The sequence below is a fragment of the Pinus tabuliformis genome, chromosome 2_1, assembly GCF_031772625.1.
Source record: "Pinus tabuliformis cultivar Carrire ecotype Pingquan chromosome 2_1, CPIR1, whole genome shotgun sequence".
In the NCBI taxonomy this organism is placed as follows: Eukaryota; Viridiplantae; Streptophyta; class Pinopsida; order Pinales; family Pinaceae; genus Pinus; species Pinus tabuliformis.
The window spans coordinates 639,599,103-639,623,480 of NC_142299.1; the positions used below are offsets into that span (position 1 = coordinate 639,599,103).

At 40.8% G+C, this 24,378-nt stretch overlaps 1 protein-coding gene across 1 annotated transcript in view; it reads right to left on the reverse strand.

Annotated features, from left to right (window-relative positions):
- Positions 1-24,378, reverse strand: part of LOC149202175 (phosphoribosylaminoimidazole carboxylase, chloroplastic-like) — a 253,651-nt gene that overhangs the window by 142,229 nt on the left and 87,044 nt on the right. Inside the window, exons 8-9 of the mRNA XM_089403118.1 lie at positions 1,175-1,322; positions 796-969 (exon numbers count right to left, since the gene is read on the reverse strand). Coding sequence (XP_089259244.1) covers positions 796-969; positions 1,175-1,322 — 322 coding nt within the window. The remainder of the gene's footprint in view (positions 1-795; positions 970-1,174; positions 1,323-24,378) is intronic.

The following is a 24,378-nucleotide window of genomic DNA, read 5'->3' on the forward strand; positions in this document are numbered from 1 at the left end:
GACCTACCCAAGTGCCACTAGGATTGTGTGGCGTGGGTTGGAGCTTTTACCATTTTAACACACAACTCGTTGTAACAACACCTTCCGTAGATGTCATTCAATCCCTTCCAATATTGAGTGATAACAATTAACAACATCTAAGTCCGTTAATGTTCTATGATACATGACCAAGCCTATATTATAATGTTAGGTTAGAGGTTAGGTCTACACCACCTCAGGCTCTAGTGATGTACTTGTTGCAGCATATCTTTCATCTAAGCAACATTTATTATTCTCTCCACCTTTGTGGTTTTGTTGTGTTCCACACCCATCTGAAAATCGTCCAGCTTGTACACCTTTTATTGGACATCTATTGTATTCTGTTATTCTAAGTAATATAATATCAATCATTTATGTGGTTTTAAATCCCACAGAATCTTGATTTATATGCCTGACGTAGGATAAACTGCTTCTGTCATAACGTCTTCCTCAAGTTTGCAGCTGTCCCTTAATTTTCTCCTGGGATCCAGATCAGATATAAATTTTTAGAACAAAAATTCACTCCTTCAAGCCTTAGGGTGGCTTCTACATTGGTGGAGATTTTAAGAAGTCTGTGGGTATTCAAGAAAGACAACAAGAAGACTGATCTGGATACCAATAAAAATAGCAAAATTCATAATATCATGTGCTATGTATATTGATTATGTGAATTCCTCAAATGCAACAGTAATCTAGCAACATATGGGAATATGAAAATGCATGAATAATGGAAATTCCACACAATATTAATTTTTTGGAAAAGGATATCCATGTGACCTCTTCTTCACCAAGCAAATTATACATAATGGCAGCTGGGACTTTCATAGATGTATCACCAAGCGGAAGTCCAAGAACAGCTCGCAAATGCTGCTCAAATTGTGAGACATAACATGCTTCAATTGTATGATGACCACTGTTGTGGGGTCTTGGAGCCACTTCGTTAAGTAAAATCTGCACGGCATTGACAATCTCCCCATAAGTTCAGGCTCATGCTGAAAATCCATGAAATTCATAGCATGTCACACGTCTCATCAATATCATATGCATGCACTGATCGAAAAGAATGCCATAACTATCAATTTTAAATATTTGCATCAAGAGAATCGTACAAGTTCATCAACCCTGCAAGGTGCCTTTGGGTATAGTTACCAAATACCTGACCTTCTCCAGTCAAAAAGAGTTCAACGGCAAAGACTCCAGCCCCTTTCAGTGAGCTAACAGCTTTTTCAGCAACACGAACAGCATCCTTTATTATTTCTGTTGACACGTCAGCTGGTGCCTCCACCATATGGCAAATGCTATCCCTGATATATCAAATTAACAATGAACATTAGCAATGCCAAATCTATTTCAACAGAGTCGATATCCATTAAAACTATTTAAATATTTTCCCTTTCTTCCTATAAATCATCAAGTTGGAACCTCAAAAATGAATTCATTTACATCACTCAAACTCTGAAAACAAAAGGAAATGGATCTGTTCATAACTTTTGACCTTGGACAAGAATAGCTGATTTACTCCTTGGGGTTCTAATTCTCCCTCCCTTCTTTGTAAGAGATTTTATATTTTGTTGTCTTATACACATGTGAAATCATAATCTTTATGGTTTCTCACTTACATGGTTTTAATTTTTCTGGTTTATATTCAAGCAAAATGGCTAGGCAAGTAATAAATGGTAAATAGCATAATCCACATTTAATTTTTCAACATCTACTTCTGATTCTACGTGCCCGACTATATTTTCAAATTAAAATATTTTATGCAATGATTCTATATGGCCTATCTAATCCTCCTCTTGAAGGCTGGGCGTCCACCCATTAAAAGCAAGTCTATCATTAGGTGCCTAATCTAAAAGAACAAGAAAATTAACATGAAGGATAAGAGTCTTTCTAGCATTGCTTTGAATCCCAATAATTGTCATCTGAGACATAAGAGAGGGTGTCATAAAGATGTTGATTCTTTGTTATATTATTGGAGAAGGGGGAGCCAACTCTACAAAACATTGATACCATTAAAAGCACTCTCACAACTAAACTCAAAGAAAATTTGTGGAAAAACAGAGAAATAGATATAAGACAAGTTTATTAATGTTCAACAAATGACAAAACTAGGCCAACACAACTATTTAGTGCAAAATGGCAATACAAAATATGGAGTGCGAAACACAATCCTATCAAAGAAAAACTCTAAGCTAATCTATTGGATCTAAGCACAACTAACTCATTATCAAAGAGAGATACAATGTTTTGGGACAAAGTACAAGGGGAAGAGGCTAGGGGCTCCAAACATCCATCATTCGACAAAGGATAGGGAGGACCTTGTCTGAAGTCGAATGCACAACTTTCCTACTATCCAAGGCTGAAGGGAACAAGCTCTATTTAAAAGATTGGTTGGAAGACATGGATTAGGCTCAAGGCATATCTCTGTGTCCAAAAGAGGTGACCCACTGTCAAGAACTAGTGGAGGGACATTGCCCACTGGTGAGGTGTAAAAGTATCTCAAAACCTCATATGACAACTTGACATGGGCCTTCCTACCAATGGTTTTGTTGTTCCCTAAGGTATAAGAAATATGAGGGCTAAATTGTGCTACTTTGCCTACCTCCTCGTGCCCCTACCCACTGCTCGCACCAACAAGAAAGATGTAATCATCTAAGTAGAGTTCGCCTAGTGGGGGGCTAAACAATGTAAAATCTAAACCTAGGTTCCACTCCCAAGTATAACACCAAGCATTGCTAGTCTAGATACCTAATGTAACGACCTATCTATAATATAGAGAACACAAGAATATTAGCATGCATACGATGCATGCATATGATAGCTACATATGCATGTATCGCATGCACCGCACTAGTATTTATATACTAAATTAACTATAAGTATTAAATATCATGACACTCCTTCAAATAGAAGTTATATTCACCCATCAACACCCATATTGCTTAATGCATCATGATTAATGGGCAAATACCAATGATATAAATTTAAAATGTATAACGTAAAAATAATTATAAAGAGATAGATGTTAAAAATTAAGCTAATCTTAAAAGATGGTTATATAATTATATATCTTAGAATATTAATAAATTATATTAAGAAATTAATAAAAGGATAAAAAATAAATTAAAGATAAGGTACCTAGTATGAACCTAGGACCCTTATATTAAAAACAAACAAAAAAGAATATTAAACCAAAATTCATAATACATATCAATATACCTTTAAAAAGAAATACATATCACGTGACATGGGAAGGGTGTCACCATAAGGAGAAGCAGTGGGTTGCTGGTGGAGGGGGCGGCCACCGCCAAGAAACAGCATATAGGGGGCAGGGAACAGTTTTGGAGGGGCATCGGGAGCAGAAGAAAGAACCAAGGGAAGAGACATACTGAAGAGGGGCGAAATTTATAAACCGGAGTTACCAACAGAAGGAGAGCCTTGTTGTTCTGAGGTTTCTGGGCACGGGGGAACAGTCTGCTTCAATTGAGAAGCTTACTGGACTGAGTATCGAGGTTATGCTCAGTTTGGCTGGGTGGTTTCGGTCTTTTGGTAACAGAAGCGGGAGCAGCTTGAGGCATCATCAACCGCAGGAATACAGGTAGGTACTCCATACCAAACTGAGTAATTTAGTTATATGAATGTTGGTTAAGTCATTTAAGTTGCAAGCAGATTTGAAGAAAACACATATTATGTTTTAGAGCTTTACATTTTTTGGTTAAATGACTCAAAGCCTTACACCTAGAAAGGAAAATTTGAAAGTACTATAAAGCATTGTTTTACAACCCGGCCGAGTCAACTCCGAAACGGCCGTTTCGAACCGAGCCATTACCAAAATCTTTGACCCGGCCAGCAACCCGGCTCGGTTGACCGAGTCAACTATGACTCGGCCGAGTCATCCAATGACTCGGCCGAGTCATAGTTGACTCGGTCAACCCGGCCGGGTCATGTATTGACTCGGCCGAGTCAATGAAACTACAGCTGGGCAAAATCCAATAATGAACTGAAGGAAAACGATATTTCTGTTTGGGCATAAAAACTCGGATTACAAGGCAGTAACTTTTGAAGGGCTCAGATCATAATTGAATAGTTTTTCTGAATTCGCACAGTGAACAGACTTGCCTGGATCTCAGACTAAGTGAAGAAACATTGATCCAAGCTCAGTGTTGCAGACTTCGGTCTCTTGTTGGAGGCTCAAAACCTGTGGAATTGCGGATCTGTGGAAAATTACTAACTTGCAAAGGAGCTCAGACTATATTACAATCACCTGAAGTCTGTCTACCTGTAGCAGCTCAGACTACAAAAGAACTGTCACCTACACTTCGGACCTGTGGAGACATTTCAGAACTGTGACAAAAATTTCATTTTGGACTTACGAACCTGTTTAGCATTTGTATTGCAAATTGAGTTCTGAGAAATATTGCAGACTTGTTGTAACAATAGTTCTTCTCTTTGGATTCTTTGAGGGCAGTGAAAATCATAGTGACCTTTGATTGGACCGTGGATCTATCAAGACTAACATATCTATCAGAAAGGTAGTTTGAAGAATATTGTGAGTCCGTTGAAGGAATCTCAGTGCCCTGTTGCAGTGTATTTTGAAGTGACTTTGTTCCAGTTTGAAAAACTATTTGAAGAAATTGTTTAAAAAAGCAATCTGTGATCCAAAGTCCACTTGCAGACCTATACAGTGAATGCGGAACTAAAATTGCAGACTTGTGCATGACTTAATCTGTGGAAGAACCTTATAGAATTGTGCAGACTTGTGAAGACATTGTGAAAGCATTTGAAGGGGCTCTTGGACCTTGGTGCAGATCTTTGGACTTGAAGAAATATTTGGGACTAACCTTGGACCAGATTTGAAGAAGGTGCAGAACTATTATTAGAGCTGGTGCAGTTCATTGAAGACACATTAAAGTCTTGTATTGAAGATCATAATGCAGTGTTGATGTCATCATGAGGTAACTTGAAGAAATTGATCCCCTTCCTGCTTGCTGCTTGCCCAGCACCAGAATAATTGTCCATCCCCATCAATATTTAAAATTATGTTTTTTTATAAAAAAAATAAATATTTAATGTATTTTTTACAACGACCGAGTCATTGAAATCGAGCCGGCCGAGTCATTACCGAGTCCGAGTCCGAGTCCGAGTCGATCCTCGGCCGAGTCCGAGTCCGAGTCCGAGTTGTAAAACATTGCTATAAAGATATCATTACCCTCAATTTAGAACATCAAAAGTATATTTTTACCATAGCTAGCTTAAAGAAGATAATTAACATTGTTAGTATAAAAAAGAACTTATGACATTCATAATCAAATTGGGCACTGCACAAAACCTAAAACATGATGGGAAGAAAGAATAAATAATCATTCTGATACTAAGAAATTGGAGGATTAAAAGCACTTTCTCTTACATGTCTTGTCTATGCACACATTAGGTCTCAATTTAAAAAAAATTGTAAATATAAAATCTTCATAACTTGTTAACTCAGGGAAACCAAAGAGATCCAAAAAAGTTTATATGATGAACAAAGTTCGTTCACAAATAAAATATCCAAAATGTCTAGAATATAAAGAAATCCATGTCGACTATAATTCTATAAATGCATATAAGAAATTGATTGTAGAAAATATGATGATTGATTGTACAATGATGAGCCCCATATAAATATTTGGAAGCCCTTTCGTTTAAAGGTCTTATCCCTAAGTTGAGACATGTCCTTTATGTTGAAATTCCAATGCAAAGGGGAATTTCTTAACATGATAATTACTTGTGAAGTTATTTAATGTTCTTCTTTAGTTTTTCCTTTATTATTCATCAAGCAATTACCATTCAAATACAAGAAAATAGAAATCATAGTGCACAAGAGACAAGAAACACCAAAGATTAGGCCAAAGGCTAGGGCAAAACCCACAAGGGGAAAACTCGTCAATCCTTTCTTATAGCTTCTTCGTCAACAAGAGAAATCCAAGTCAAACAAACCAGTGATCCAAGTGCCAAGTCAGCCCTCCAACCTCTGCTATGTTCTGTCCATAAGATAGTCAATCAATCTACCACATGTTTGTTCTTAGATGCCACATCACACAGAAGAAGGTAGCTCACATTTCACAGAAAAATGATCTTTTCCTCTAGCTCACATCACAAAGAGAAAGGTGTCTTTCTGCAGTTTGCATCACACAAAGAAAGGTGTCTCAGATAGCGTGAATCACACAGAAAAAATATGCTTCAGATCTCTGACATCGCACAGGTTATGTATTTCTAGAAACTAGCATCACCATAATATAATGTACTTCTGAAATTCACATTAGCCCAGAGAATTGTGCTACAGGAACTCGCATCATTCATAGAGAGATATGTCATAGGATCTTCGCATTACAAAGAGAAATATATCACAGAAAACTTCCATCACAGAGAGCCTTTAGATACTCGTATATTGCAAGACAAATTTTAACCTTGAAATCTTTGTTGATGTGTCTCAAAAACTCAGTCATGTATGCCTCAAGAATCCATGCCACAGACCCGAACTGTTTTGCCTCAGAGGATCACCAAATAGTTTCCAAAATGATGGAGGATAGGTGCCAATATATAGTTGTTTCCACATGCCAAAAGACACGACTCTTGAGCAAGTTGACTTGTCATCCTAGGCTTGGTGTTGATTTTGGGTAGCATCAGATGTGCTCTATGCATCAAATTTTGCAAGGAGGCTTGGGCACATGTATTCTAAAGAACCTAGAAAGCATTTTGGGAAATTTCACCCAGACGATTTTATTAAAATAATTAATATTTTTTAATGGGACCCTAAGTCTAAACTTAGGAAATTAAAAATATTAATGGGTATTAATCTAATTATGGGTGTAACTTCTAGAAAAAGACGGAGATCAAACCAAAATTATCTGAGCCTTTGATTTGGAGTTAATCTAGGTCGTTGGTTGTCCAACAGAAATATACAAGAAGGGGCTTGAGGGTCATTTGGAAAAGACACCAAGAGATCAAGAGATCGAATTTCTGAAGTGAGAAGTTCTCAGGAAGAAGTTCTCATCGAGGAGATTTCTTGCAATTGAGGGGCAAGGATGGCATCCAGAGAGAGAGAGATTTTCTCAGCCAGAGAATCATCAATAGAAAGAGCAGAGAGTGATCCAGTAGCCCAGACGCACAGCCACGAAGGGCCACGCAGAGGCAGTGCAAAGGGTGAGAGGGAGTCCGAGATTTTGCTGAGGAGAGTCAGTTTCAGAAGCCAGGAGTCGGGGTGTGCGACCGGGAGGCTGAGAGCAAAGACTCCGGACAACAAATCGATCAGCAGACTAGGTGACACATAGCCTAGAGAGGTTAACGCAGAGACTACGTAAGGACTACGCAGAGAAAAACATAGGGCCTGCCATAGGCAGTTCATTCAGTATTCAAATCAGCCGAGATTTTCTCAGTGATTGTGTGAGGTAATCTCACAAATCTTTCTACCAGTATTTCTCTTTCTGTAACTGAATAACTTGAGAGGTATTTAGAGATGTATTCAGAATTTGCGACTGCTTAATAATAATAAACCCTCAGATTTGTTGCACCCATTTTCCCGCATTGGGTTCTTCTGAGGACTTTTGTCCAAAAATAGCGGTGTCTATTGTGTTGTATTTTCTTTCTTGCTCAGTCTCTTGTTTCCGCATAATATTTAATTAAGTGAAGGTTGCAGTGTATGTATTACGATGTTTGCTGTAGGAAACTGCAAGCAATTTGTTTAAAGGAATTTAACAAATATGAGAAATATCATCAGTTGTTGCAGTAGGGATTCCTGATGTGGAATTTTCACATGGTACCAGAGCTGCAAGTGAATCAAGAAGAGCAGAGTCGATAGATCCAGCGCTTTGAAAAAGCCGCAGGAGGCAGTAGTTCGAAACCCCAGAGGGTTTGCGCACTCCAAGTCGGGAGGGTAGATTTTCGAGGCAGTCTCTCTCCGAGTGAATCGACGGAGAGGACTTCCAGTTTGAATTTTTGTTGGGGCAAAGGGAGCAGCGTTGAAGCCTCAGCGTGAGGAGAGTTGGTGGGGCGCAGATTTTTCTGCAGGTAGTTTGTTGGGCAGAAGATCGTCAGAAGAAAGAGGAGAAGCACAGTCGAGGGAATTTCTTCCTCAGAGAATTCCTAGCGAAGGAATTCGAATTCTCTAGAGCTGAGCACCAACAGAGAGCAGTAATTTTACTAGCTCCAGCAAGGAGTGCATAAGCTAGCCCAATAGCAGCAGAAAGGAGAGAGGGGACTTTTGACATTTTTGGCAGATATGGCTACCAATGGCTTGAGGGATCAGGACAGGTTGGATGGAGCATCCAACTACGTCATCTGGAAGGCTATAATGTCATTCCTTCTAGATGAGCATGCCCTCAAGACATATGTCGACATCGTGGTGGTTGTCCCTGTAGATGCATATCCATTGAAGAAGTACAGATATGAAATGGTGAAGGCCAAGAGGATCCTGGATGGAGTCAAGGATCACGTGGTGTGTCCCGTTTCTAGCAGAGGTACTGCTAAGGAGATGTGGGATGCCTTGGCCACATTATATCAAGGTTCTTCCGAGCAGTCGAAGATGTACTAAGAGCAGACGCTGAGATCTACTCAAATGTAGAAAGGAGAGCGTGTGGATCCATTCCTCACGAAGTTCAAGGAAACCCATGATGAGTTGTCTTCTGCGGGGCATACACCTCAGGATTCAGAGTTAGTTAGATTGGCCCTCAATTCTATCTCAGATGAATGGCAAGTCCTTGTCCAGAGTATCCTGGGCAGAGCAGAGTTGCCTAATTGGGATGAGATGTGGGCAGCTCTAAAACACCAAGAGCTGAGGAGACTTAGTCAAGGTCAAACTTAACATAAGCAGCAGCAGCAGTGGATCGAAGCCCAAGAAGGAGGAAGATAATGCAACCCTTGCATTGAAGGGACAACAGGAGCAGCAGAGACATAAGAAGGATGTCTCGAAGATCAAGTGTTTCAGGTGTGGTGAGATGGGTCACTACACTACTCAGTGTCCTCTCAAGAAGGACAACGATGAGAAACACGATCCGAAGGTTGCGCCTGCGAAGATCGAAGAGGAGTTCACCATGACAACTGAGGTACCTCCAAGAGGGAGGTGGGTTGATTTGGAGCTATAGTTCGAAAGAGCTACAAATGGGCAGGGTCCTTGAGGAGTCCACCTCTCGGATCAATACCTTGCTACAAGAGCACAAATCAGGAGTAGCAGGATGGACTAGTTTCGGATGGTACCAAGGAGTTTCGGGGAGACAGTTACAGTGGCTAGGAGCGCCAGAGCCTGAGCAGGGCAGAGACGAGTTGGCAGCAATGCAGATGGCACAGACCAGAGGTTAGCAGCAACACAGTATATTCAAAGGGTCAGTGCGGAGACCAGCAGCAGTCAAGCTTCAGCATTCACGTGGTATCATACTGAACACAGTTAGTTCAGCAATTTTGGATGTTTTTTCGTTGTTGATGGAGTAGCAGCAACAATTTGCAGTGCAGTGGCAGTTGGCAGTGGCAGTTCTAGCAGCAGCACAAATGCAGCACTTGAGAAGGAGTTGTAGTACGGATGCAGTGTTGACAGTGGTGGTGTCAGCAACAGTACAGTCGCAACAGCAGCGTAGTAGTTGGTGGAAAACATGTCAGAGATCAGCAGCATAGTAGTTGGTGGAAAACATGTCAGACATCAGCAATGCAGAGGATGATGCTTCAGAGTCAAAGCAATATGCAGCAGCAATATATTGCTAGAGCACATTCCTCGCTAAGAGGGAGTATTGATTTGGGGTAGCATCGGATGTGCTCTAGGCCTCAAATTTTGCAGGGAGGCTTGGGCACATGTATTCCAAAGAACCCAGAAAGCGTTTTGGGAAATTCCACATAGAGACGATTTTATTAAAATAATTAATATTTTTTAATGGGACCGTAAGTCTAAACTTAGGAAATTAAAAATATTAATGGGTATTAATCTAATTATGGGTGTAACTTCTAGAAGAAGACGGAGATCATGCCAAAATGATCAGATCTTTTGATTAGGAGTTAATCTAGGTCATTGGTTGTCCAATAGAAAGATATAAGAAGGGGTTTGAGGGTCATTTGGAAAAGAAACCAAGAGATCAAGAAATCGAATTTCTGAAGTGAGAAGTTATCAAGAGGAAGTTATGATTGAGGAGATTTCTTACAGTTGAGGGGCAAGGATAGCATCCGGAGAGAGAGATTTTCTCAGTTAGAAAATCATCAGCAGAGAGAGGCAGAGAGTGATCTAGTAGCCCAGATGCAAAGGCTGACACAAGGCCACGAAGGGCCATGCAGAGGCAGCGCAAAGGGTGAGAGAGAGTCTGAGATTTTGTTGAGGAGAGTCAATTTCAAAAGTCGGGAGCCAGGGTGTGAGACTGGGAGGCTGAGAGCAGAGACTCTGAGCAACAAATCGATTAGCAGACTAGGTGACGCGGAGCCTAGAGAGGTTGACGCAGTGATTGTGTAAGGACTGCGCAGAGCAGCGTAGGGCCTGCCAAAGGCACTTCATTCAGTATCCGGTTCAGCCGAGATTTTCTCAGTGATTGTGTGAGGTAATGTCACAAATCTTTATGCCAGTATTTCTATCTCTGTAACTGAATAACATGAGAGGTATTTAGAGATGTATTCAGAATTTGCTACTGCTTAATAATGATAAACCCTCATATCCGTTGCACCAGTTTTCCCACATTGGGTTTTTCCGGGGACTTTTGTCCAAAAATAACGGTGTCTATTGTGTTGTATTTTCTTTCTTGCTCAGTCTCTTGTTTCCGCATAATATTTAATTAAGTGAAGGTTGCAGTGTATGTATGACGATGTTTTCTGTAGGAAACTGCATGCAATTTGTTTAAAGGAATTTAACAAATAGGAGTAATATCATCAGTTGCTGCAATAGGGATTCTTGTTGTGGAATTTTCACACTTGGCAACTTAGAGGAACAAATGACATTTGCAAAATTCATTTTTTTTCTTCTTTTTATAGGGTCATGAAGAACATGCCCTTGACTTTTTCTTTTGACCAAAAATAAAGCATGAAGAACATGCTTGATAAAAATAATAATAATAATAATAATAATTTTTTTAGTTTTTACATGAAATATATATTGATACAAGTACAATAATTATGAAGACTGAACCTAGTTACAATTTCAACACTCCCTCTTAACTAGGGAGGTATTCATAATGACTTATCGAGATATTCTCAAGTTGAGAACTTCTATAAGAAAGGATCCGGATTGATAAGCATCAATGATGATTTACATCATCATAGCTAGCATTGTCAAAATACAAAGGCCTTTACAAAATATGCTTTATCTCTCCACTATATCATAGTACAATGTTAGGAGGCATAAATTTCGACACCGACGCCTATCAAGGCACATACCCCACCTAGGTGTTCCGAAGGTATGACCTTATAGGACCATTTCCTAATCTCAAGGAAAAGTACGTCCTCTGGACCATTCTTTACCAAGTCCATGTATCCAACTTAGGATGTTAATCCTAGTCAACCACAATAAATGACTCAAGGTTGTGTCCCTGAAGCTTATCCAATCCACCAATCTCCTTACCAATGTCCATGCACTAGGCTTATGGTTGTTAGTCCTGGCCATAGTACATGATGCATGGCAAATACGGTGTCCACCCTCACTCCCTCTCAACCAGGGAGGAGATAACCACAAGCCTACACTTGTCTCAAAAATACTCTAAGAAGGAACTTCATCAATGCATTGGCTACTTGTTCGTCCAGTGGAGACCCATTGTAGTTTCTCGGCTTCTATTTGCATCACATCATAATGAGCTTTAACCTTCCTAGTTTTCTAACAATCTTCACATCGAGTCCAACGTGTCACCAAATAATCCATCACAACATTTTACAAAGCCAAATTGCTTCACAACTAATTGTACCAACCACCACATCTTCTACCTCTACAATGCACAAAATTTTGCTTTATATTCTTCTAGGAAACCTCAAGTCCCATGTTGTATGATCCCTCATGACAACTTATGCTTCCAGCTCCCTCTGAAGTCAATATTACTTTCTTTGGCTCATCAATCCTTCATTTCCAAAGTAAGTGGTCCTCTTTAATTATGAGGCTTCTTCAAAAACTTGGAGTAACTCTTCTAACTGAGGCAATCGTCTTCACTTGATCCTCTCCCTCTTACTGGGAGAACCTTCAAACTACTCTTTCTTTCTGCAATCACATTCTTCCATCTTCGTGCTTTGCTACATTCTTTCCATTCTTTCATCTGCTTTCAAGTCTTGGGCAGTTCTTATAATCGATTTGCAAACTTTATTAGAAGCCTATGAAAGAACAAATATAATTGAGCAAAGTACAAAGACAATAGCAACAGTAGTAAACAAGGAGAGGAGATGTAGAGTACTTATCTTTTGAGAAAAGTCTAGGTCCTATTGTTATTTTCACCATCTTTGTCCTCACATCAGCAAGATGTCATATCTGTCATTTCCAAGAGCTAGGGTTTCTTCTTGTTAGCGGAAAATGATCAGTTCTAGGGTTTGTCTATAGGGTTTTCTAATTTAATTCTTTGCTAGGGTTTATCAACCCTGGATCCTTCAAGACCTACCATTCATTAAAAATTGCAATTTCTACAAGTACAATAAAGTGTTAGCTCCAAACCATAGAAAAACCTTCTATACGTGAGATGGAATTTATTTCGTTTCTAGATATCATAAACCTAGTCTTTCTATGCAAGGAAAATCTCCAAATGCAACTCTTTTTATTATGCATTCCTATCCTTCAAGATATCAATATCTTAGCATTACATGCACTAAAATTGACATTTATTGCAAATGAACAAAGTTTTATACATACCTTTTTCAACCTTACCTTATTCATCTTTGTAGAGATCCGATCCTTTGACTTTTCTTTAGTTAACATGTATCAGCTTTCTCCGACAAGGATTCCATCGACCCACAGAGATTTCTTTTAGCTGCTAGCAACGTCATTTGTCATAGTTCACATAATTTGCACATACATAGTCTATAGAAGAGGATTTAGTCTACCCGTAGCCTTTAGTCCCTTATCAGAATTCACTATATTAGATAGTTCGGTTTTAATGGTGTAATAGGTCCTTTTATGTATAGGAAGGAATTCTGGATAGCATAGCTGCTTCATATACCTACGTCACATAAATGAGCTTCATAAAACTTCAGATATCGTGTCATAGTTATTCCACAAAGTCTCGTCCTGTAATTTTGGTCTCTTCATTCTAATGAGTCAAGCATCATAGATCTGTCCTCTATGAAGATATATGGGCATAGAACATATCATGTCATAGTTATTCCACAAAGTCTCGTCTTGTAATTTTGGTCTCTTCATTCTAATGAGTCAAGCATCATAGATCTGTCCTCTATGAAGATATATGGGCATAGAACAATTGTTGATTTGTGGTAGCATCGGATGTGTTCTAGCCACGAAATTTGGTGGAGAAGTTGGGGCACATGAGATCTCCAATACCCAGAAAGGGTTTGGGCAGATTCTAAACAGTTCAGGAGATATTAAAATAATTAATATTTTTAATGGAGTCCCTAAGTCTAAACTTAGGGAAATTAAAATATTAAAGTGGATTAATAGAAAATTGTGTTAGAATGGTCCAAAACACATGGATCAAGCCAAATCTAATCTTAGTTGTTGATTAGGGACTTAATCTCGGCTGTTGATATGTCAACGAGAAAAGTATAAGAGGAGGCTTGAGGGTCACTTGGAGAGTACACCAGATGATCAGTCATTCTATTCTCTAGAGCAGGGTTTGCTAAGAGAGATAGAATCAGTGATCAGAGTTGCAGCTGAGGGGAATTGAGTACAAAGAGACAGAGAGGCAGAGATAGTGTCGGGAGATCAGCACAGGAGCTAGAGAGAGTGACGCAGTAGCAGCCAGGGCTCATGCAGGGCCACACAGAGGCAGCCAGGAGCTGCGCAGTGCTTCAGAGAGGCCAGCGTTGCTGACGCAGAGGGCCAGAAGGCTGACGCAGACCCATTCAGGGTGACGCAGGGCCAGCGCTGGGCAGAGAGAGGCTGACGCAGTCCAGAAAGGCTGAAGTTGGGGTCTCTGGGGCAGATTGGAGCTGAGTAGCTGTCGGAAGGTTTATCTAAGGTTTCAGCCGGGACATTTGTCTCAGACTGAGAGGTATTGCTGCCAAGGAATTCTCTGTTGGGTAAGTCAGATTTGGCACCCAGATTGTACTCTGAAATTGCTTAATAAGAAAACCCTCAGATAGCTGCACTGGTTTTCCCGCATTGGGTTTTTCCGGGGACATTGGTCCAAAAATAACAGTGTCATTTGGTGTGATTGTTTCTGTTTCTTTCAGTTGATGATCTGTAATATGTTGAGCATGCACTAGTGTTTATTTTCAGTATTTACATGGTAAATAACTTGTTAAGTAATGGAACAAGTAGGTAGGAATAAATCAGTAAAGTGCATGGAGGGTTTCTAACTGGTAGACTTAGAAACTTCAACAACAATGTCGCTCAGGTCCTTGCTTAAAATGCCTCAGAAATGCATATAGTGCCACAGAATTCACATTCTTCCATAGAGAAATTTATCATTTGAATTCCTTTGTAAGCTTCAGGTGCCTTAGAAAAGTGTTGCCGCACAAAATTTTGCAAACTACAGTGCCATAGATGGCTCAGGGTACCTTTGTAAACGGTAGCCTACACTACAGTCCACACAGGGGGGCAGTTACCACAGAATTTGTTAGCAATTTAAGTGACTGATTACCAGCAGTAAATTAAGGGATAAGTCCCTCCTCACATCCACTCCACTTCACACATGTCACAAATCAGTGCAGGCCAGCAAGGAGACTTGACAACAGTTGGATGGTCCACTTAGAGAACTCAACCTACATTGCAATCTTCACCTTCTTCCACTTGGAATTCAACTTAGCATTGGGATTTGCTCCCATTTGCTGTATAAATAAGCCCATTGGGCTCACTCTTACCCATGGTTGGAAGCTCTATGCTTGGGCATACTCTGTCGAAATAATTCTTGCTTTTAATTGAAAGTCTTTGGGGGTTATCTTGGCTTGTATGGTGGTGAATGCTCTTGGTGTATGAGGTAACATTGTACATTTCTCAATGGTTTTGATGTTCTTATTCATATGATTTTTCTATCTTGCTTACACTTATTTGTATCTTAGCCTGAAGGCAATATTGCCTAGGGAGGAGGAACTACAACTACTTGTAGTTCCTCTTAGATTTGTCCCTCTTCTAGACGTGATTTAGGCTTGTGGATTCTCGGTTGAACCACAAGTCAAATCTAGTCATTAGAAGGGCAAGTGCTCTTGGTACTGATCATTGTATTGCAAGGATTCGATTTGTTGTGTGCAGGTTACTGAATACTTGGAGTTTGGGGACGTTGTTGGCTAGACTAGCCAACTCCAAGTTAGCCAAGGAGTCCCACGTACAAGTTTCCTTGAGTTCACCCTTGGACCTTCAAGAGGATCAAAAGAAGGGCTTCAAAGTGCCCACATTCCTTCATCCTTCCATCCTCTTAAACTTATTATTTCCTTGTTTACTTGTTCGTGCAAATATTGAAAAATGTAAGCAAGAGCCACCAAGTTTAGATTGTTGCTCGAAACAGTGGTCCCATTTGTCCCAAGAGAGACTAAGTTTGCTTAGTTCCTCTTGAGCAAATCAGATCAGTGCTTCATTGGTTTAAATCCACTATATATCTAAGAGTTAATCCTAACACATGTTGGGTTTTGACATTTTATTTTCAAGTTTCCACGAGCTACTCATTAACTTCTTCATTCATTGTTTCTATGAAAATTCCTAGACTCTAGAGGAACCCCTACCGCAGCGAATCTAAATCCACTTCACCTGCTTAATTTTTAAATTACATTCATCAAGTTATTCTTCTGAATACTAAAGCAAATTACTTCTGCAGCCTACACTAATTAAATATTTGATCTCATGAAACAGAAAATAGAGCAATGAACAAGATACATAGGACACACTTATTTTTGGACACAATAGTCCCCGGAAAAACAAAATAAGGGAAAACTAGTGCAGCAGTTCTGAGGGTTTGTTATTATGCAGGAGAAATATCTGAATACAAATCTAGGATGCTCATTTAGCAATCCTTTACAGAGAAATACTGGCGGAAAATCTAAAAGAGTTTTACCTCACTTCACCCCGCGAAATTCTTGTTGATCCGGCACAAGACTGGCTAGCCCTAGCTATTTCTGTGTTGGCTCTGTGTCAGCCCTTTGTCACCTTCTCTGTGTCAACTCTCCCGGCTATTCCCAGCAATTCTGGCAGTTCCCAGCAGTTTCGCTGTTCTGGCAATTCTGGCAATTCCCAGTAGTTTCGGTTGGTCCAGCAGAGCTGGATTCTGCGTGACAGGCAGTTTTTTCTACGTCGGCTCTCCCTGCTACTGCGTTGCCTCTGTGTCGGCTCTCCCAGTTGTTCCATCAATTTCGATTGTTCCGGCAGTTTTGGATTCTGTGTGACAAACAGCTTTACTGCTCTGCGTTGACCCTTCTGGGTCTGCATCAAGACTGCGTGGGCCCAGACTGGCCCAGCGTCATCCTTTCCCGACTACTGCATTGTCTCTCTACAAGCTCTCTCCGCCTCTCTGTCAGTATTCTCTGGAAAGTCCTTCTCCCGGATTCTCACTACCCCTCTGTTGCAGAATGATCACCTATCTCAAATTTCTCAGCTTCCTAGCCCTAGAAATCGAACTCCAAATCAATTCTCTCTCTCTCTCTCTCTCTCTCTCTCTCTCTCTCTCTCTCTCTGTTTCCAAATGAACCCCAAGCCTCCATTTTATGCTTTTCCTGTTGAGTCTTCAACGGCCAAGATTAAGTCTCTAATCAACGACTAAGATTAAAACTTGACTTGATCTGCCTTCTAGAACATTCTCACCCATATTTTGATTAATACCCATTAATATTTTCATTTCCCTAAGTTTAGACTTAGGGACCCCATTAAAAATATTAATTATTTTAATAAAATACAATTCGGGTGGAATTTCACCAAACGGTTTCTAGATTCTTTAGAACTCATGTGCCTTAGCCTCTCCTCCAATTTTCAAGGCTAGAGCACTTCCGATGTTGTCAAAAACTAACACTCCCTCTTAGCGAGGAAAGTGCTCTAGCAACAATGTCCACCTGCATGTTTCTCTGTTTCTGAAGCATCCCCTTTTTGCATTGTTGTTGCCACCAACACTGTGCTACTGTTGTTATTGTATTGTTGCCCATGACACTACCACTGCAACTGCTACATCTGTACTACAGCTCCCTCTCAAACGATGCATCTGTTATGCTGACAGCACTGCCACTACTGACACTGCATCCATACTCCAACTCAATTGCTAAGAGAAGCAACTGAAAAAACATCCAAAATTAGCTAAACTTAACTGTGTTCAGCATAATACAATGAATGTTGGAATATGACTGTTGCTGATTCTGACCCTCTGAATCTTCTGCGTTGCTACTGACTCTTGCACTGTGCCAACTGCACTGCTGCCAACCTTGCTCTGCGCTGATCAGTCTCTGGTCCCCAGCTACTGCATCTGTCCTCCAAACACTCCACTGCATCATCTGACACTAAGTCCATCTCGCTACTGCTGAATCTTGGGCTCCCGTAGCAAGGAATTGATCCAAGAGGTGGACTCCTCAAGGATCCTGCCCACATGTAGTCCTCCCGACTACAGCTCAATATCGCCCCATCTCCCTCTTGGAGATGCGTGGGCACTCATGGCAAACTCATCCTCGTCAATCTTTGCTAAAGCAGCCTTAGGATCATGTTTCTCATCCTTATCCTTTTTCTTCAAAGGACATTGGGATGCATAGTGGCCCATCTCACCACAACTGAAACATTTCACCTTCGAAATGTCCTTCTTTCGCTTCGGCTTCTGTTGTCCCTTCAATGCTAGAGCTGCATTCTCCTCCTCCTCCTTTGTCTTTGTGCCACTCCCACTGCTGCCATTGAGGTTGACCTTCATTAGGTCCCTCCTTAACTCCTCCCGTTGAAGAGCCGCCCACATCTCCTCCCATGTAGTCTTTCCCTGCCCAATATGCTTTGGACGAAGACTTGCCATTCATCCGAGACTCCATTAAGGGCTATCCTCACCATCGCAGTTGACTAAGGAGTGGACCCCACTACAGCAAGCTGGTCTCGAGTGTCCTGAAGACGTTGAAGGTAGAGGTCCACCCCTTCTCCTTTCCGCATCAAAGTCCGTTGCAACTTCTGCTCTAAATACATCTTTTGTTGTTCGGAAGAGCCGTCATACAAAGAAGACAAGGCTTCCCACATCTCTCGGGTTGTATCCTTGCCCTGCAAGTATTAGACCACATGATCTCAAACTCCATCGAGAATGAGCCTCTTTGCCTTCCCCTGCTCGACCTTGTACTTCTTCTTTTGACGTTGTCAGCAAGAACAACTACAACACTCTTGACATAGGCCCCGAGATCATATTCCTCCAAAACAACTAAATTTTTAGTCTTCCATATGACATAGTTGGAGGCTCCATCCAACCTGTCCTCATCTCTGAGCCCATGTGATGCCATCTCACCCAACTGTCGAACTGACTCCTCTAGTCACTGCTCAGCAAGTGAGCCATTCTAACTTTCTAATGGAAAGTTCTCTGAGGAGAAAATTCCCCTTCTACATGTCTTCGTTCTTTTCAAGCGGATTTCTGCCTCGACAGAAACTGCGCCCTTCAAGCATTGCGCTGAGGCTCTGCGTCACTCCCTCTACCTCTGCAAATTCACGAACTGGAAATCATACCTCTCTGTCGTCTCACTCAGAGAAAGATCTCCTCGAATCTGCTTCTCGACAAGGACTGCGCAATCCCTTCAAGGGGATTCGAATTGCTGCCAAGTGCAGCTTTCGACCTCACTGCTCAGCACTGGATCTACTCTTCCTATTTCAAAAAAGCTCTGATACCATGTCAAAATTCCTACACTCTAGAGGAACCCCTACTATAGCAAATCTGAATCTACTTCACCTATTTGATTTTAAATTACATTCATCAAGTTATTCTTCTTAATATTGAAGCAAATTACTTCTCATGAAACAGAAAACAGAGCAAAGAACAAGATACATAGGACACACTTATTTTAGGACACAACCTCAGAAAAACCCAATGCGGGAAAACCGATGCAGCAGTTCTGAGGGTTTATTATTATGCATGAGAAATATGTGAATACAAATCTAGGATGTTCATCTAGCAATCCTTTACAAAGAAAATACTAGCGGAAAATCTGAATGAGTTTTGCCTCACTTCACCCAACAGAATTCCAGTTGATTCGACACAAGACTGGCTAACCCCGGTTATTTCTGCGCTAGCTCTGCGTCACCTTCTCTGCGCTCTGCGTCAGCTCTCACGGCAGTTTCGGTTGTTCCAGCAGTTCTGGATTCTACGTGACAGGCAGTTTTTTCTGCATTAGCTCTCCCAGCTATTGCGTTAGCTCTCCCGGTTGTTCTAGCAATTCCCGACAGTTTCGCCTGTTCCGACAGTTCTGGATTCTGCCTGACAGGCAGCTTTGTTGCTCTGCGTTGGCCCTTCTGGCTCTGCGTCAGGACTGTTGAAGGAAATGTAACTAGGTTCGGTCTTCATAAATGTACTTTTGATATTTGTATTTATTCAAGAAAAGAAATATTATTTTTATAATATATGTCAATGAGTTTCTTGCTCATTGAAGTAGGTCTAACACATGTTAAAGTGTTATAGGTAAGTCAAAAGGTCAAAAGAATTATGGTAAAGACCTTAAGGGTATGTTACATTGTGTATAAGAGTCAAAGAAGTCACCTCCAAGCAAAGTCAAGTCCCCTCCTATGCAAAGGCACCATCAAAGAAGCTCCCTCAAGCATGTTACACCACCAAAGAAGCCATCTAAAGCAAGCTCAACAAGTCAGCCTGCAAACTATCCTCAAGTCGGCCTTCTAGTCGGCCTAAAAGGAGGGACAGTCCTCTATATATAAAGGTTGTCCACTCCACCAAAACACATTAACTTACATCTCTGAAATCTATGAAGTAAAGAGGCAAGTAAAGGGTAACGAAGGACAAAGGAGAGGTCTCCTAGTGCAGCGAAGAAGGTGAATCCTAGACCGAAGTCAAGAGGACCATTTCTAGGGCAGTTGTGGTCACACGTGCGAGAAAAAGGAAGGCTGTCTGCGGTCATAACAGCAGTAGTATATCAGCATCACATCTCTCATTTGTTTGGGCTAGAACATAGGCCTAAAGGGCCTCCCACCCAAGCGAAGAAGTAAGGAAGAAGAGCGAAGGTAATAGGGTTGTTCTAAAGCCTATTACAGCCACACGTGCGAAGAGAAGGAGGTTGTCTCTACTAGTATAACAGCCCTCCCATTACAATCATACAAGTTCGTTGGTTGGTGAAGAGAAGAAAGGGATCATCATAAGGAAAGGGTCTCATCAAAGGTATTTCTTCTAGAGCAAGTGCAACAAGGTTTACTAACAGTTGAAAGAAGAACGAAGTGCCGGAAGAAGGAGGATGAAGTGCTAGGGAACAAAGTGTCAGAAGAAGAAAGTGTTGGGGAACAAAGTGTAGAAAGGACGAAAGACTTGACTTGTGCTTGGAGGATATTCTTGTCAAGGGTCTAGGGTTGGCATTGATCAATAAGAAGCTTCAATAAGAGAAACTTACTAAAGGGTTTTCCTCTCAAGAGAAGAGAGGTTTTGCCCCTGGCAGAAAGCCAACATCTTGTGTTCTTGTTCTTATGTTTTGGTAACAGTTTGATGAAGTACACACGCATGCATTAATAAGAAGAAGAAGAAGATTAAGCTAACAAGAAAAAGTAAAAAGACTCCACATATTGTTATCAAGTAACGAAGAATCACACTCCACTTATTTGCCCTAGATTCTTCAACAAGGACTGCGTGGACCCAGACTGGCCCAGCATCAACCTTTCCCGGCTACTGTGTTGTATCTCTACAAGCTCTCTCCACCACTCTGCCAGTATTCTCCGGAAAGTCCTCACAGATTCTCACTACCCCTCTGCTGCAAAATGATCACCTAGCTCGAATTTCTCAGCGTCCTAACCCCAGAAATCGAACTCCAGATCAATTCTCTCTCTCTCTCTCTCTCTCTCTCTCTGTGTGTGTGTGTTTCCAAATGAACCCCAAGCCTCCATTTTATACTTTTCCTGTTGAGTCTTCAACGGTCGAGATTAAGTCTCTAATAAACGGCTAAGATTAAAACTTGACTTGATCTGCCTTCTAGATCATTCTCACCCATATTTTGATTAATACCCATTGATATTTTAATTTCCCTAAATTTAGACTTAGGGACCCCATTAAAAATATTAATCATTTTAATAAAATATAATCCGGGCAGAATTTCACCAAACGGTTTATGAGTTCTTCAGAATTCACGTGCCTTAGCCTCTTCACCAATTTTCAAGGCTAGAGCACTTCCGATGCTACCAAAAACTAACAGTTTCTTGGATAGATCACTGGCAGTGAGCATTGTCGTTGAGACTATCTTTTGAAGTTGATCTACAAGACAGTGAGGCTGTCCTCTAGACTTTCCCTTTTGGGCAGAATAGTTTGGGTAGTGAACACCATTTCTTGGATGGTCCTTGGGACTGATAATAGGAGAGACTTTAACTGTCTTATCTCCACCAGGTTTTGGCATCTCTCTTTCAAGTTTCAATTGGCTAATTATTAGCATTATCTTCGTTGTCCCTATTGAAGTTTGTAGCGACAGTTGGTCTTCATATTATATATTTATCATTGATGTACATGGAAAGAATGATTTTCATGCTCAAAATAGTTTTTATTTATTAAAGATCAGATTTAAATTTATTTGTAGCCCCAAGTGTCCAAGTCGACCTCTCTTCTCAAGTCGGCTCTGTCCCCTTTGGCACCCATTCGGCCTCATGATTGAAAATATATTGAAGCTCTTCGTCCTCCTCAAAGGCGAAACTCGCAAAACAAGAATAACAATTCGTCTGAGCACATACAAGCAAGTCTTGCGCATCCAAATCAGTGAAGTAGGTAAAAAGGAGTTCCTTGGATTACAGAGAATTTTTTGAAGGGCAAGCAATCTAAACTTGTGAAACTATTGTAACAAAGATGATCCAAACCTGTGAAACTACTACAATAATCCAAATTGTCTGTGGTGTGACAGAGATCTGAATAGTGTGTGACAATGATCTGAATTGTCTATGGCGTGACAGAGATCCAAATTGTGTATGACAATGACCTGAATTGTCTGTGCTGTGACATAGATCTGAATAATGTATAAGAATTATCTATAGTATATTGTGTGACATGAAAATATGTTAAAACTGGCAACTAGGGCCAAACTCCATGTGGGTCATATTATTTATGGCGGCTGGTACTTTTAATGGATCCCTCTCATTGAGAGGTGTAGGATTGATCTAAAGATCATCCGATTCCGATAAGTATTTATGAAGTTATGAATTTATTTATGTTATGGACAAATTGTTAAGTCGGCCAGCAACTTATGTAGGCTCAGAAGCCCAACAGTCATGTTTATTCAACCTCTACGTTTTAGTATAAATAGAAGAGGACTTCAAGTCATTTCGACACACACTTGGATCTCTTCCTCTATCTACTTGTCTTTGGGTTTTAGTAGAAGGAGAGATCCTAAGGAAAACCCAGAACAACAGGAAAAGCCGGTGTTAGCGCTTGAAATTTCACCTCAGGCTGAGAAAGGTAAACTTCAAGGCAACATCAAACCACTTAGCCTCGTAGCTAGCCCTACGGGGCAGGAGAGGGCTCTCTCCGGTCTATCTCGGTAAAGATCTTCAACGGGCAAGATAGCCAATGAGGATACACTGATTTTAGACTAGTAAACTGATCAAAAGGTTTAATTTGGGATTTTTACGGTTTTGGTGGAAAATTGGGGAATGGCAATTTTGGGTGCGGGGATTGGACACAGTTTTCGCAGGGGGTTCTTTGGGGCAAGGTAAGAGACTGTATTGATGCCTTTGATAGAGATGGATGGATGAGAATGACTAGTGAGGAGTTAAGGAGAGCAAGCAATAACCTTGAATTCCCCTTAAACAGTTGAAAACATTGATATTAAGCAAACTTAAAAGCAGAGCATGACAGTCATGAATTCTACTTTAACACTTCATTTGCCTAATTTGCAGAAGGAAAAGTAAGAAAATGATTCACATAACACACTTACAAGTACAAAGAGAAACACACCATCAATACATGTGACCACAAGAATCCCAAAAAGGACTGCAAAACCCTGGTCTTCCTTTGCCAAAAATTGCAGAGATACAGTGAATGATACAATAAGAGCTTCTCCCTCAAGAGTCCAACCATGAAAATGAGCAAGAGTGTACATAATATAGATCATCTAACATCTTTCCCTGCCTCTAGGGGTCGAGCTCACTATCCTAGGAGTTGTTTCAACCAATTCTAAACTAAGCACTAAAAACTAGGCAGTCAAAACAACTTGCCTCTATAAGCTAGGAAACCAATTCATTCATTTAATTTTCGCTTATCTCATGAATGAATCTGCTAGAAGAGATACATAAGTGTAAAAGTGTCATAAAATTACATCATTTACAACAAGGAGGATAAAAATCAACTCCAAAAAGTCAAACATAGTCAAAACTGCGTTTTGCTGAGCTGTAGGCTGAAATCCTGAGCAATTTGCCTGATGGGTCGCGCGCCTTTGAGAGCACTTTTGGGGCACTTCCAGGTGTCCAAATGGGGCAAGAGTAGGCTTGTTGGAAAGGTCTGGATGTCTACTTTCCAACCCAAGTGGAATTTCTGAATTTGGTGGTCATTTACCCCTCCAAAATTGCAATCTCCCAAGACTGCTTTCTGTGTGTCAAAAATGTGGCAGAAAGTCATTTTTTGCTTGTTTTTTGACTTTCTGGAGGCCCAAAACTTCATAAAATCTCTTGGCAATGGGTGAGCATGTGTAACTTTTCATGACAAATCCAGAAATGCTGAGTTTTCCCGGAACGGAGTAGCCAAATGAAAGGGTCGCGCGGGGGGTGAGACCCGTTGAGGGGACAAAACCTGTTTTTTGCCTGAAAAAACCAAAAATGACCCAAAATGCTCAAAATTTCTTGGAATTTGTGTTGGGGCTGAGCTATTTAGTGCCATGCTCCTTCAAGGAAGCCTCGCCCAAAATGTGGAGGGGGTCGGACCTTTTTCTTCGTTTTTGTGCTTTGGCCAACTTCCTTTGGAGCACTTTCATTTTCGCCTTGCATACATGCATCCGCGCCCAATAATGATTTTTCATGTTCCTGAGCAAGTCCTTATCTTGGTTGCCCTTGGCCAGCAACCTCTCCAAATGAGCATTGACCTGGAGAAGCATAGCCTCTCGCTCAACGGGAACCAAATCGCCGGGTCTCTTTCGAGCCAAGTTGCGGTCACTACGAATCCTCCA